The following is a 15,415-nucleotide window of genomic DNA, read 5'->3' as shown; positions in this document are numbered from 1 at the left end:
CCTAAGTACGGAGGACCCGGGGCTCTGCCGGTCTCAGCCCCGGCCCGTCCGCCCGGCCTCCGTCCATGAAAAACACCAAAGTAACTACTGAAATAAAAAATATAAGTTTATTAGGAAGGGCGTGTTCGGTTCCCCCGCAGTGTGAGATGGAACAAGGCCGGGATGGAGGGAGGCCCCAGCTGAGGGGCCCGAGGCCTCGGCTCTCTCCTCACTCAGGCTGGGCTCCCCTAAACCCCCTTAGAGAGCTACAGACCAGCAGGAAGGTGGAGGCAGGGATGGGGTTTTTTTCTTCTTTGTATTTTCCACGGAAGAGGCTGCAGAGCTACCCACCACAGCAGCGTGAGCAGCGACAGCATTGTTACAGACTGGCAATTCCTGTGGGAGTGCTTGAAAGCTGGAGAGGAACAGCAGCAGATTGCTCCCACAGAACAGGGTCTTAATTATCACTCTTAAGGTTTGCCAACAGCCATCGAAATTGAAGACACCACAGACCAGGTTTCCTTTGGGTTACATCCTTTGTATATTCAGTTTGGGGAACATGGAGTAAAAAAGCAACGCCAGGTAGACTTCACACTTCCAGCTGCCCAGCCCACCAATGCTCGAGCAGAGCAGATGGCTTTCAGAACCATTTGAATACAGGGAATTTCTGTGAGCCAAAGTAGCCAGCACCTGCAGGTAGAGACTAACAAGCTGCAGCCCTGCTCCATCCCACCCCTCACAGGCAGTGGCAGGAAAACCAAGAGGGGAACCAGCTGCAATGCAGATACTCACTCATGTGATTCCCAGAGGCAAATAAGCCATTGTAGGGAGAGCTGAAGGGGAAAACAAGCCCAGAGAGACAAAACTACGTCCCTGGAAGTGTTGGTACTGATCTGTGAGGGAGCCAAAGTGACTTGGGTGGCTGCTGGAAACACTTTGTATTACAGACCTGCCTGTGATCTGCCTTTTTAAATTCACCCCTTTCCAACTTTATTCCCCCTTGAAGCTGGCAGATTGGCAGAAAACTTTAAGGACACTAGCCTGGCGAAAAATACCACAGAAGGAATTCCTATACAGGAGTAAATTTAATAAAACCACCACCAATTGTTTACTTTAACATAGCTCTTGTTACAGAAATCATAAAAATGGACTCAGTAGCTAACTTATTAGTTCTTTCCCCTTTTAACTGAAAAATACCCCACTGATTTCAACTTCTACTGCACTAGATGGAGTGTTAAATATTTGCCAGGACAGTATGCCCAGTAACTGAGCCCAAAACAAACACAAAGACAATTCCATCATCTTTCCTTTTCAATGTTACGACTTGTTATAATGTAAGTGAAACTTAAACAGCAAGGAACGGTCCATTTGACAGATGAAAGGGGGAGGGAGGAGATCCACAGCTGAAATCTTGCCATAAGTCTTTTGAGAAGTGGTGTAAAATACCCCTCTCCTTTTCCTGCCTCAGAAGTAAAAATAAAACTAAATAAACACACACACACCCCCACACACCCCTCCTCTGGGTTCAGAGCGCATGTCCTGTGTACATGGATGGGAACAGCAGAGTTGGATTTGGGCAGTTATCAATCCAGGGCCAAAAAAAAAATACTAAAAAAAGGCAAAGCATCCTGAATCACAGTGTGCACTGGTCACTAAGGCAATGCACACGGGGTTACGGAGCATCAGGAGCTGCGTGTGAGGGGACGGGTCTGTCGCCAGCAATGGATACACACACAAACCGTGGAGGCCATGGATGTAAAAGAACACTGCAGGAAGAGGAGAAACCCAACTTCTCTGGTAAAAGCCTTCAAAAAAAAAAAAAAAAATTAATTCACTACACCAGCACACGTTTCCCCCACCCCATCCCAGGGAAAACAAAACAAAACAAAAAAATCAAACTGAAAGAAAATGCACAGCAAATAGACATAATCTTGAAGATTTTTAAAGAATAAATATTTTTTTGTAATTAAACATTATGCAAACACGTGCCACGCTTGCTCTTTGTCCATGCATATGCGCTATATACAACTTTGAAAAATACTGTGTTGTCCTCTTTTTGTTTTAAAAGTCATATACAAAGGGTTTTTTTTTTTCCTTGCTGTGTAGCCCCCCTCCTCCCCTCCCCAAGAATCATCTTTACAATGAGCCAATCGACATTCATCCGTGTACCTGGGTGTCAGAGAGGAGGAGGGGGGTGGGAGAGCCATCCCCCCCTTACCAAAGTACATCAAAATGGCTGGTTTGGACATGAAAAGCAGTGTCAAGAAACTGGTTTAAATTTTATCTGTACTACACACAGGAAAAGAAAGATAGAAAAGAAAAAGGAGTTGGCTTGGAGAATGAAGCTACGTTACAAGTTAAAGTTGGAGGGTTTTTTTTTTTAGTGCGTCTGTCACACTTATTGGCCGCCTAGAATACTGTTGTACAATGGTTTATCTACCTTTGTTTTTGTTTTTTTTTTTATTACAATATAATTTACTTAAATTTTCTGTTAACAAAACAGAATCCCGGTACTACAGACCAGCGGTGTAACAGGCGTAGGTAGCGCCTGTGTGTGTTTGATTTGAATCGCATGAGCACTCTAGATGGTAAAGGTTTCAGAGTTCGTTTAATGCGGGGCCAGTCTCAGTCCTCAATGTACTCCCACAGGTCCTTCTCGTAGCCTTCATGCACGTGCTGCAACAAAACCCTTCGTCGACTCTCGCAGTATCTGCACCAAAGAGGAACAGCACAGAAAAAGCAGGTTAGGAACCACAGAGCTCATCCCCAGCACCACACAACACAAACCTACATTAAGCCTCACTTCCGAAAGAGGAGATCCCCCGAGAAGGGACTTTGTAGCCTGTTAACAGCTCTAATTAAGACTTCAGTTACTCCAGTCACTCAACTCCAGGTCCTGGCTGAAAAAACACCATGCAAATTTAGAGTTTCCCATGCAAAAGTATCCCCAAAGCCCCTACAGCTGAGAAACCTCCATTAATAACTGAAAAAGGAAGAAGCAGCAGCTACAGTTTGCAAAAGCCAGAGCACGGGTCAGCAGTGACACCCGAAATGGGATGGAGGTCTCCTCAAAACACAGGCTGGTGCCTACTCTGAGCCGTATCAGGACAACAAAAATCCAGGCGCTAGCTGGGCAAAGCCTCAGGAGTGCTGACCCAGTTTTATTCCCCTCCAAAAGCCCAGTGGAGATAGAAGCGGTCACGCTGGCTACAAGAATGGGTTAGTGGTCTGGTTGGAGTGCAAGTTTTATATTGCATTGCAACTCCTAGGTCTCAGAGGGGCACTATGCCCTGCAGAATCTTCCCACCTACACTCATTTAAACAGACAAAGCTGCAAATAAAACTGATCCCAGAGTTAGGCACAGTCCTACCAGGATTAATGATACTGAGGAAAAGTGATATCATAGGAACATATCAAATGATGCCATGTTCATTTCGGGTGCGTTACCCAACTAAAAAGATAAAAAGTAGAGAAACATTTAAAGTATTCAGGTTCCAAGAGCAAATTATAAATAAGCAGCAGGCATTTCTGGATTAAACCCCTTCCAGCGGCGATGATGAAGTCTACATCATCTTTAGGCACAGGAGGGACAAGCCTAAGAGCTCCCAAGGCGCCAGGTGCAGCTGTGCAGCCAGTCCATGGTTCAGCAGCACCCAGCCTGCAGTGGTGCGCTGTAACATGAGAAACAGGAACCCGGGAGCTGACTGCTGAGTTACTGGTTCCTGCTGTGATTTCTGCGGTTCAGTTTCCAGGCACGTGCATCAGCCAGGACGGCATCCGAGGGGCTCTGGCAGCTGGGAACCTGGCTTGCTCAGCAGTGGCCAAACATCCCTCTGCTCGCTAAAGCGAGGTGCACAGGAGGAGTGTCCCAGCAGGAGGCCCGAGCAGAAAGCTACCCTGGATCACAAGGCATGCCAACATGTAGGCAGAAACTCCTCACCTTAACCCGCAGCCCTTATGCTGCTACCACTCAGTGTCTGATCAGACCAACAGATTTATCTGAATAAAACTGTTCTGGCTCTTCTCATTCCTATCAGCTGTTGCAACAGAAATCATCGTACACAAAGTCCCATTGATTCTCTGAAGCATGTGATAGCAAACATTCACAGTTCCTGCTTTTCCAACTTCAGTTATTTTGCTGGTGGTGGGGGGGGTTTAATCCTGTTTTCTAGAAATGTCTTTTCAAATTAAGAGATCAAACCAGCTGAAACCAAATTAGCTAGGAGGTCAGTTCTTGCAATTTCCCAGAGCTCTTTAAACCCACCTTGATACCATCCTTGGTCCCAGTCTTGCATCAGTACGCTGGAACCAGTACACAAAGAGCACCGTGCAGGACTTAAGACATGACTGAACTAGTTAATTAGGGACCTGTGTGGGCTTGACAGATGCATACTTTCTTCCCAGAAACATGAAGGTAGGTTTGGGATACTATGTTTCCAGGCAATTGAGGCTATATTAGGTTTTAATTTCTTCTGGATAGCTGTTACCATCCCTAGAAGAGCATCCAATTGCAGAGGGCTTAAGTGAACAGGCAGCTTGAGCCAAGATACCAACTTAAAGGTGGTCTTAAAGTGTAAGTTACAAAATGTCTCAAAAGAGAAGTCTGGCAAATCTTGTTCAGCCCTAGCTGTGCTGCCAGACTACACCAGAACAGGCCACAGGCCCACCAAAGCTTAATGGCTACTTCCACTACCCAGAGTCCCTGCTCACCCTACCTCGGCTCCCCCCGCTCCAAGCTAGGCATAACAAATTCGGTAACTTTGGCAAAATGCCTCAAAAATGCAAGCCATAATCCTGTGACTCATCCGCATTTACAGCTTTGTATTTTTCCACTGTGCAGAAACCATTCCCCTAGGACTGTAAAAAGCACTGGCATTTATGTCACCTGGACCCTGGTCCTTCGGCTCTCCTCCCTGCCTGGGCAGGTTGCTCTCTCCCTTCTTCAAGGACAGCTTTACTACACCCATTTTTTGCACAAATGGACCCAACAGATAAATAGAAGAGCTGATTGCTCGCTTATGGAAACATCCTGGACCAAAGCTGTCAGCTTGAACAACAAAGCCACTCCCTGTTCTTTGGCCTTCACTATGCAGGTCCCATCTCGGTCCTGGCCATTCCCACGTGCTCCTTCCGTGCAGGAACAGCCATTGCTTTTGGCCACAAGATTTTCTCATCACTGGATTGAATCTTCTAGCTACTGCTCAGCAGAGCAGATGCAAGGCAGTTGGGAGCCTCTCCCTGCAGGCTGCCACCTCCCCTGAGGGCTGGTCCCATCAGGGGCACAAAAACATGCTGCCAGCATATGTGTGAGGGCTTCATCGCTGATGTCGTCAGGGGCTGGCATGGGACACCGCGGCTGCTGTTCCCAGATGCCCAGGGACCAGCTGATCATCACAATGTATGGCAGAAGGCCAACAGCAAACAGCTTCCCAGGGACACAACTCTGGAGAAAACTGTAGCTTGGCAAAGTACACATGCCACTACTTGTCACACAGGATGGCAATACAGGTACTTGGGCAGCTCTGAGATGGAGAATTATTTAAAAACAAACCTGTACTTATCCTGTACTTTCTGCTTTATGTCTTGCAGCGAATCTTGGGATATATCTCTCTCAAGGTACCCAGAAAGCACCTCTGTAGCATTCTCTAAGTCTGCTTGGTTATTCTGCAAAGACAAAGAAAGAAGCAAAAAGAAAAAAGGAGTATTTGGGGGGAAAGGAGTAAGATTTTTTTTTTTCTTCAACTGAAATCGGTGCTGAAATAAAAAACAGGATTAGATATGCACTGTGTGACACTAGTAATCTGCTCTAAGCATCAAGATTGAAAAAGCTGAAATTTCTTCATCTGATCAGAAGAGAATCTACCTGCAAGTCTTACATCTCCCTCAATCTGCAATATTCTGTCAAGCCTAAAAAAGATCCTTTCCTTACTAGTGGTACAGTGTGGTAAAAGTCAGTTCATCTCCCATTCTTCCCCCTGTTTCTTGTTTCTTTTTTTTTTTTTTTTTTTTTTTTTTTTTTTTTTTTTAACAGCATTGGCAGAGCCTTTACTGACCCCTGGTACATGCACAGCAGCATCAGAGCACAACTTTCGCTACTGCTCAGTAGTTCTGTGCACCCTTTGCTGAGCATGCAGCAGGGAAGCATTCTGCTTCAGTTCTGCACAAAGACCAGCAAAGGACTGTTCTAAATCATCATCAGTCAATACAGCATTGCTTGTGAAGCAGACTGGACAATTTTAACAATAGTGCAATTTTAATGGCAGTGCCCTTGGAAAAAAGCCACACCAGGGAAAGTAAAAATGCCAGATTTAAGGTTTAAGGCCTTCTTTGCCAGTTCAAGACAGAACATTGCTCCCTCTCTTGTTTTAGAGGGCAGCACTTCGTAACTTTTTCCTCCAGCAGACAATGCAACATGAGGCCCAGTAGGCCCTCTAACTATTGCACAACTATTAAGACAGATTCACTTAGTAAAACTGGGGATAAGAGCTCCTCCAAGCATTAAATCTCTATTTTGCTTAGCTTTGTAAGCTGAACTCCTGACAACCATGTTTTCTCCTACCTCAAAGATAATGGACTGATTATTCTTTTTGAGGTAGAAGGCAAAGACGTAAGTGTACATGAGTGTGGCACGACACTGGCAGAGGACGTCGACTGCTTTCTTCAGGAACTGCACCTCGATCCACGACATGTTGTGCTGCTGCATCTCCTCCATTTTCTGCTTCACCTGAGCATAGAGCTTGTGCTCAAAGCGCAGGCTCTGCATGTGGTTCATATAGCGGTTGCAGTAGAACAGGTACCTCTGCAGGGCTGCTCTGGATCGCTGTGTTAATTCCCATTAGGGAAAAAGAAAACAAATAGTTAAAACAAAGTAATGTCTACAGGAGAAGTAAAGCCTTCATGAGGCTCTTCCTGATCCTGAGAACAAGTTTCCTTTCCAAGGGTGTTTCCTCTCCTCTCCCACCGGCCAGACTTTGACGGTGCCACTTTGGGTGGCACCGTTAACCTGGACATTGTGTGAAAATAAGAGGCCAGACCCACGGCAGTTCGCTGTCATGCAGGGGACTTCCTAGCACAGCTGTGACATCCTCACTCCCAACCTTGGAAGTAATTAGAATCACATTGCTAAAGCCTGGTAAGCTTTGAATTTCAGCCTCTGCACTCAAGCTACAGGACTTAAATGCTTCCAGTGTCATGACAAACAACTAAGAAGCAGGGGGTGTTTTTTTAAAGTTTTTGCTAATAAGAAATTCTAATTAAATAATTACTGTGCTTGTATTAAATAGGGCAACCTTGGGTTGCCTAGGCCACACAGATTATAAAGTGGGAAAAGACACCATGTCCTAAGTAGCAGAAGAGAACAAAGATGACTCCATACACAGCCATTAACCTTATTTTCTTCTCACTGAGATCAACTGTAAAAAAATGACAACATGGCCATGGTTAAACTTTTATGTTGTGGAAGCACAAAGGTAGCATGTATCAGCCACAGTCATCCCTATCTGCAGGAAATAGTTTGGTTCTTGGCTTTAACAGCACTTTGATGGAGATGCAGGAAACGGAGTTCTGCAAGCTGCAGCACACAGCATGCAATCCCTCCTCATTAAGAAGGGTTTTCTCATATTCACAAAACAGCTTAATGTAGCTGCAACTTCACCGGCAATTTCTTCTATGTCAAGCCTCCAAATATAGCTATTGGAATGACAGCAGTCTATTTTATTTACATTCAAAAGGTCTGCTGTGTTTAAACACTTCAGGATTCACATTAAAAACTTTGCAGCAAAGAGCATTTTACAAAGGCTATAAGGCTTGTTGTCCCAGACCCATGGCATTATGATGACTTCAAGTGAAGAGCTGCTATAAAACAGGCAAGGCAGCATGACAGATAACAACTGAGTTAACATGTTCTTCAAACTGGGTTAAAGTGGCTTTGAACGTTTTTTTTCTGGCACAAAGCAAGAGTCCAAAAGCTGCAGGAAAACTTAACTGTCTTTTGAATTTGTGCCCAAATCCAGGAAATTCTTCAGAACTGATTTATAGGTTTACAGAAAGCATGCCCCAGGGTTGGTGAGCTCCCTTACCACCAAAGGTTATGGACTCACCTCCTGTGCATCCCTTGCTGCCTTTGCATCATCCTCATTGTAGCGATTACAGTTGTACCTGTAACAGGGACATCGATTCCACAGATTTCAGTCCAAATCAATGCCGTTTGCATCACGGCTTCTTCACCTTCCAGCAAGGCACGCTCCTGAACTCACCAGGCAGATCCATGGGGCTCCCAGGGGCCCAGGCACACCCAGCAGAACTCAGCTTTGCAGTTCTGGTTCCGACAGACCATGTGGTTGCAGCCCCCGTCCTTCTCGATGGTGACGTGGCATTTCGGGCATTCCTGTTCACCGGACAGAGAGCACCATTAGCAGGGAAAGCACAGAGCCCACAACAGCCCTGACAAGTTAGAAGGGTTCCCATAGCAGTAAGAGACAGAACATCAAATGAAATACATGGTTTACTGCTTCTCTTTGATCATTGAGACCCTCTTCCGAGTCAGGCCCTAAGGTATTTCCAAAGTTGGAGCAGCTAGATAGCAAAAACCCCAAGGAATAACACCTTTTATCTGTGCTGCTATCATAGTGGAACACTGGATGGGTAATTTCATGACCTTCTCCAAAATCACAGCAGTAGTGATGGTCTGTAACAGCCCAGGGGAAGGCATCTGGCTTTCCTTACCATCAAGTGTTTGGTCCACTTCAGCACTCAAACTGAAAAAGCCTAACAGTGAGCTGGTATCATGCTGTTATCAATCCAAGACACCTGCAGTTGTAAAATGCCATCCAAAAAATATCTGAAAACATGCAGCAAGAATTTAGCGTGCTTCAAAGAAGCTCCTGTCAGCTAAAAAGACACTTCTCCTCCTGGGGCATTGCCACATTTCCCATCAGGTCCCTTTTTTTCCCCCTTCATGTGACACCTCACTGAAGACTTTTCTACAAAAGCCCACATGGGGCTTTTCCCTTTCAGGTGTGAGGTCTTTGACAAATATGAGGATATCAAAGAGCAGCACTGCACCAGGAAATCTTTGGGGAATAGGTTGTTTTTTTATAACACCAATATCATTCTCATGTATCAGCAGCATATGGCCGCTTCCTAAAATGATATTCAACTCATGTAGAGCATAAAAGATTATTTCTGTACTATCCCAATGAGTACACAAAACCGAGGTTGCAAGAATATACTAAGCTGCCTCTAGGAGCAAAGGAAGCAAGTTCAACTCTCTTCTGCCATTCGTTCCTGTCTCTGTGACACTTCTCTTGTGCCAGGACACAATGCAGCTGCACAAAAGCTGGGCCAGGGAACACACCAGGTTAAAGTCAAGCAGCAAGTAAAGAGGAAAAAACCCAAAATAAAACCAAAAAAACATTTTAGCCTGGATCAGTTCCTCAGTCCAGCTCATCACACAACCACACCAGCATTTATGAAGCTTTTGCAGGAGCCAGTTTTATCTGGCAGGCAATAACACATCCAAACAAGCTAAACCACACTCATGTAAAATCGGCTGCAGCTTTTGGGTCAGAAGCATGTAAAATCCCCTCCTCAGTTAGGAACACATCTTTACTGCTTATTAACCAGAGCAACTATTTCCTATTCTGGCATTCAGATGAATTCTCAATAAAGGAAGAATTTAACATGTTGAATCAGTCTGTAACTGCTACTTTTATACAGGACACAATCCAATACGTTCTTGTACATTCACTCCAAGTGTCCCAACTACTACTACATTTTCATATGAGTTTGCCTATTTGTATTGTAAGAGACAAGAGAATTTGCAGACCAAGTACTCAGAAGATTGCTCAGGAGGTGAGGAAGACCAATGTGGTCTCCAGATGTCAGATGTGGTGCTTCCCGTGGCAGGGCGGGAGGTCTGCAGTAAGGCAAAGCAGGTTACAAGGGAAAAGAGATGAGGGGGAAGACATGAAGGACTGCAACTTCTTTTAGGCCAACATTATTATTAAACTGCTTTCAGTTACTTTTGCCTCCCGATGATTGTAACTTTGCAGACCTGAGCACTAATGGAAAACAAGGCTTGTTACAGCAGCTTTCCCTAACTTTGAGGCTATCGTTGCTTGGAGCTGCAGGGCTGCACAACACTACTTTCCTTTCCAACCTAAATAATTTCATGATTCTGGTCTCCCCAGCAATGCAGAGCATTCTGCTTGAGTACTGCCATCATTTCTTCCTCTTCAAAGTCCTGCTTTGGTCCTATGTCCTGATCCTGAAGGGAAAGGATTAAGGACTGGACAGAAACAGGCAACATCCCACACAACCAACAAGGTTTTCCTGAGCCATTCCTTTGAAAGGAGATGCTATTACATCATTCATTTGGGGAGTACTGCTCTCCTGTTCAGCTGGGAATGGGCAGCATTCCAATCCCACCGACAGGTCACAGCCAGGCCTTGGCCTGAGTAAGATAACAATGCTCAGTTTATACCCAGTAGGCCAGGTTTCAGCTGAGATAATTTTTCATCTTAGTAGCTAGAATAGTACTGTGGTTTGGATTCAGTACAGGATTTGGTATGAGAAGAATGCTGATAAAACACTGATGTTTTCAGTTGTTGCTAAGAGAACAAGGACTTCCCAACTCTCCATGTTCTGCCCGTGCACAGGTATACAAGAAGCTGGGAGGAAGCATGGCCAGAGAATCAGACCCAGATTAACCAATAAATATTCCATATCATGTAATGTCATGCTCAGTATATAAAGGCGACGGGTTGTCTCTCGCTTCCAGGATTGCAATTGCAGGATCTTCACACTTTTGGGATCACTAGCTGGGAACAGGCTGGGTATCAGTCAGCAGGTGGTGAGCAATCACAATGCACATTACCCATGCGTACTTTCTGTTATTGTTTTATTTTACTACAACTATTAAATTGTTTTATCTCAACCTATGACTGAGATCTCAACCTTTACCCCTTCAATTTATTCCCCCAGCCCCCAGGCAGAGGAGGGTGAGCAAGTGGCTGCATGGTGCTTGGCCACCAGCCAGCTGGGTTTAAACCAGGACACCAGGTTTGTCGTGTAAATAAAAAGATTCCCCAGATTTGGTGAACTACTCCAGTAGTTCCAGTGAATGTTTCTTTATGCAGTTGCACCTCTCATCCTCATGCTCTGTCAGTACACTACATGCTAGCTCACTGCTTATTTGCTTTGGTTCAGGTTTTTGGGCTGGTTGTTACTCTGATGGGTTCCAGCAGCAAGCAAGCACATATGGGGATTTTTTCAGACCTGTCTTCCTCCCCATCACTTCTGTTTAACCTGCAAACAGAGTAACTGTACTACAGAGGGAATGAAGCACAGTAGCTCCCTTGCTGGTCCTCTTGGGGGGACAACGTTAACATGTCTTCTTGGGTGTCCACAGGATGGGTACTCAGACAGCTAAGTTCGTTCTCAATTAGTCAATGCAGTTCTGTGAACTTCAGTCAAAAATGGTCTCTCCCTTAAGCACCGTACCCAGAGCAGTATCTATTTTCTTTTTCCAGGCAGCTTTCCTCCCTCTTCCAATCCTGCACCAACACCTCGGGACACAAATTTAGGTTTATCCCATCAATATCCTCCACAACTGCTGCTCAACATGCTCATCAATCAGAGTGCACTGTGCTAACACGTATGAACAGTGGCACTGCACCCCTGACACATCACAACACAGCTCCCCTGTCACTCAAATGCTGCCCTGGGGCACACAACGAGTGGTTTTTCAAGAGAAGATGGTGGTTGCAGAGTGATGCAGTTTCTTCCAAATGCCTCTCATCTGATGAGATGCCGACATCTGTGTGCCGTGATGAAAGACACAGCTAATCCAAGCAGCTGCAGCGATCACTCCTGCTTAGGAAAATCCCACAACTGGAAGAAGAGTGAAACAGTTCCCAGCTAACCTACCAAGCTGGGAGAGGTGCAGTGGGGCATGTCCACACCACAAGGATGTGGGGCTACCTTCATCTGCAGCTAGGCTCAGTTAGGAGCACTGAAATTCTGCTCTTCTGTCTTTGAGAATGAGACCAAGCTCTTCAGTGTCTCAATACCACGTGGTGCATAGGGCTTCTAGCCCTGTGATGCAAATTAGAACAAAAAGACCCTAATTACAGCCCTTTTATTACAGGGAATGCCATCATTTTAAAGCCTTTATATGCCTGCCAAACAAAGCACAGGGAAAACAGATTCACAGTAAGCTATAAAGATCCACGAAGTCGTGTAAAAGTGTAGAGGTTGAGTATTATTAAAAATTAAGGAAAAGCCATGAAAACAACATACTAAAGAAATGCTGAACACCAGCGGAAAGAAAAAAGCAGCAACTACTCAAGCCACCAACGCAATGAGTGGGAGAGATTTATAGATTAAGGAGGATAGGGAAGGAAGATCTTATTTAGAATTACGGCTACGCAACAACATAATAACCAGCAAATCAAATTACTAAACCGGTAGATTATTCTGCACGTTATCTGTCATGCCACAATGCAGAAGTGACCTCATTAACATTGTTCCACTCTAAACAATTCTGTGTTGTGCTTACACGCTGCACTTCGAAACAAAAGCCTGGGCAAACCTGGCAAAGGAGAACAATCCCTGCTTTGTCGTAAAAGGCTGCGTGCACATAAAACACCATAAACCTCAGCTGCTGTTTTATGAACAGGAGGCTAACTAGAAACATATTTCATATTTCAGGGCAGGTGAAACAGATTAGTCCTCTCTGGGAACTCCTGGAGGCAACTGGTGTACATCAGCCTCCCAGCCACATTCACAGTGACGCTTTCACCCATAAACTCATGCTATTAAAAAAAAAAATAATTCCTCAAACACCACAGGGATTTTTAAATGCATTTCAACAAAATCCGAGAACACTGAACTTAATTATGGTTAGTGCAAAATAGTACACCATGACAACACCTAGAGTCATTGAGCAAAGCAGGGTATTTTAAACACTTGCTCATCTGAGAGGAAGAGATGGCACTTTGACATCTTAGGAAAGATGCTGTTCACAGCTCTGGCACGAAACCGCGCTGGTGAGAAATGAAAGAGCAAAGTTCGATGCTGGGGCTCGGGGAGGATCTAGCAGGCTGCCAGAATCTCCACGCGTTAGAACAAATGTAGGACTTCCAGAAAGTACAGAGGGAGCACATGTTCAGACATTAAAAAGTGACCTGAAAAGGAACAGAACTGGGTTTATGCCATTTTATCTTGCTTAGAGGAGAAAAACGGCCAGTAGCTTTTTTGGAGGAAGAAAATCTGCCTGGTTTATACATCAGGCATTCAAGCCCTGTCTAGCCCAGAAGATAACAAGATGGTGACATGCCAGGAGCCAAAAGCAGTAAGGCAGGGGCATTTTTAGTATCAGATGAACAACTTTCATTAACACCAATTTAACTTCAACAGAAAACCCAAAAGAGTGCCTTGGGTGAAGACCAGCACCGTTAGCATCTGTTGTTCTTTAGCATTCTAAGATGCAGAAAGATTAACATCACTGGAAGTCAGGTTTGAAACCAGTTTTCCCTCTATTCCTATTAGGATCCTTTCAGACAGTCCTGATACACCTTAAGAGCCTACAATAAATGCACAAATCCAAATTTTCTATATCTCTTACTCCTTTGAATGCCCACTTAACAAAAGTAATGGATCTGTATTGCTTCTTTATTTGCAACACCGGAAACCTGCCTCATTTAATTCAAGAGAGAGACTACTTAGGAACGAAGTTTGTACAACAAACTGAAAAAAGAAGTGTGCAAAACTTTGGACTATTCAACCCTTCTCCACAAGAAGGCTGAGAATGAAGGGCTTGATAAGGAACTTTATTACTTTATCTCAAATTTAAATTAATTTAGTTAAGCTGAACCCATGTGAAAGTAGTTTATTTTAACTAAAAGGCCATCTACTCCAGCACACTCTGCTGCAAGGGCTGTATCGTTTGTATAAGTAGAAAGAATTTAGTGAAGGTCTCGTAAGTGCAAATAAATGAATGCAATTTTTTTTTTTTAAATTATATAGGAAACCCCAGAATTTGCTACTCAAATCTCATTTTTCATTCAGACCACTCTACATAATTCATCAAAAACACACATCACATCACTCCAATTTGTGAACAGAAACAAATTCAGCTGGGTTTCACGTTTCTATTCTCTCATACAACAATTGTTTCATTTTCCTTTCCTATTCTGTCTCCCAGGGCAAGCTGGAACAAATGTATCTCATTCTCCTGTTGCAAAGGATTATCCAGTTTCCAAGCCCACGTTCCAGGAGGCATGGTATTTTTCCCTTGTACCTTCATCTTGTTAAGACAGGAAGTTTCCTTCCCTGAACGCAGACCACATGGGACAGGACTGCAGCTCAGCATCACGCTTGGAGGACTCAAGAAAGCACTTTTCAAAAGCTAGAAACAACACTGGAGACCATAGTAGCAATTTAATTACTTGGAGCATTTTATTTATTTTTTTCCCCACTGAGAATAGGGAGCTTTGCATCTGATGGTACCTGATCCGATTCCCTTCTCTTCAAAATGAAGAAATTCGACACAGAATTTAGGCTCTGACTTGCAGTCGCTGAAACGAACAGCTGTGAAGGCACAAGACAGCCCTCCCCAAACACGGCTGCCCTCTTTTCCTGCTAGAAATAGTACAGAGAGTAAGGGCAGATGTGTGCACACTCCAGCTGTGCAATCCTTTCCAAGTGTATCACTACATCTTTATGCTACAGCAGGAAGAGTTTCCTTGGTTCCTCTCTGAACAGCAGCAGGACTGTGTCACTGTCAGACAGGCACTTTGGTTTCTCCATGCCTTTGGCCAAGGGCCAACAGGCAAATCAGACAAGAGGTGGTGGTGGCTGGGAGCCCCACAGCTCTGGGCCGATCCGGTTCTCCGGAGGCTGTGAAGCTCCGGTTGCACATGTTCCAGCAGCCAGCACTGCTCACACTTCATCACTACAGCAGTGTGAAATTACCACCTTCCACATCTTGCTGCCCACAAGAAGGCAGAGATCATTATGAGGGGTGGGTTACGTTTCCTGCCAACTTTCCCTTCAATTGAATCTAGCGTCAGTTTGGGGAGAGAATAATTGTGATATTGTCCTTCAGTTAATTCAACTGATATGGATACCATAAGACTCCAGGACAGTTGGCTTGCTCAAGTGTCTGGTGTAATTATCCTGATGTTATTTTTCTTCCTGTTACTGCTGCACAGCCTGGGTTCCAAAGTATTTTCTTGCTGTAGGAGCGTCTCGTATGGTATTAGAGGAAGTAGCTTAGACAGTGATGTTCAAGGACAACGAACGGCTCTTCTGCTGCTGACACCAGACTACAGGAACTAACAGATAAGCTGGGCTGATGCCAGCATGGCTTGGCCATATTCATTTCACCTCCTCAATGTCCTCTGGATGGGTGTTTCCCACCCCACCCCACCC

At 44.7% G+C, this 15,415-nt stretch overlaps 1 protein-coding gene across 1 annotated transcript in view; it reads right to left on the bottom strand.

Annotated features, from left to right (window-relative positions):
• Positions 1–2,342: 2,342 nt before the first annotated feature.
• ARIH1 (ariadne RBR E3 ubiquitin protein ligase 1) overlaps positions 2,343–15,415 on the bottom strand; it is a 36,081-nt gene continuing 23,008 nt past the window's right edge. Inside the window, exons 10-14 of the mRNA XM_026855999.1 lie at positions 8,236–8,366; positions 8,080–8,137; positions 6,540–6,800; positions 5,532–5,644; positions 2,343–2,689 (exon numbers count right to left, since the gene is read on the bottom strand). Of these exons, the coding sequence (XP_026711800.1) occupies positions 2,605–2,689; positions 5,532–5,644; positions 6,540–6,800; positions 8,080–8,137; positions 8,236–8,366 (648 nt within the window). The 3' untranslated portion in view covers positions 2,343–2,604. The remainder of the gene's footprint in view (positions 2,690–5,531; positions 5,645–6,539; positions 6,801–8,079; positions 8,138–8,235; positions 8,367–15,415) is intronic.

Source organism: Athene cunicularia (genome assembly GCF_003259725.1).
Source record: "Athene cunicularia isolate RWA chromosome 10 unlocalized genomic scaffold, athCun1 chr10_part1, whole genome shotgun sequence".
In the NCBI taxonomy this organism is placed as follows: Eukaryota; Metazoa; Chordata; class Aves; order Strigiformes; family Strigidae; genus Athene; species Athene cunicularia.
Note: the sequence above shows the minus strand (reverse complement) of the source record. Positions and strands in the feature narration are given on the sequence as shown.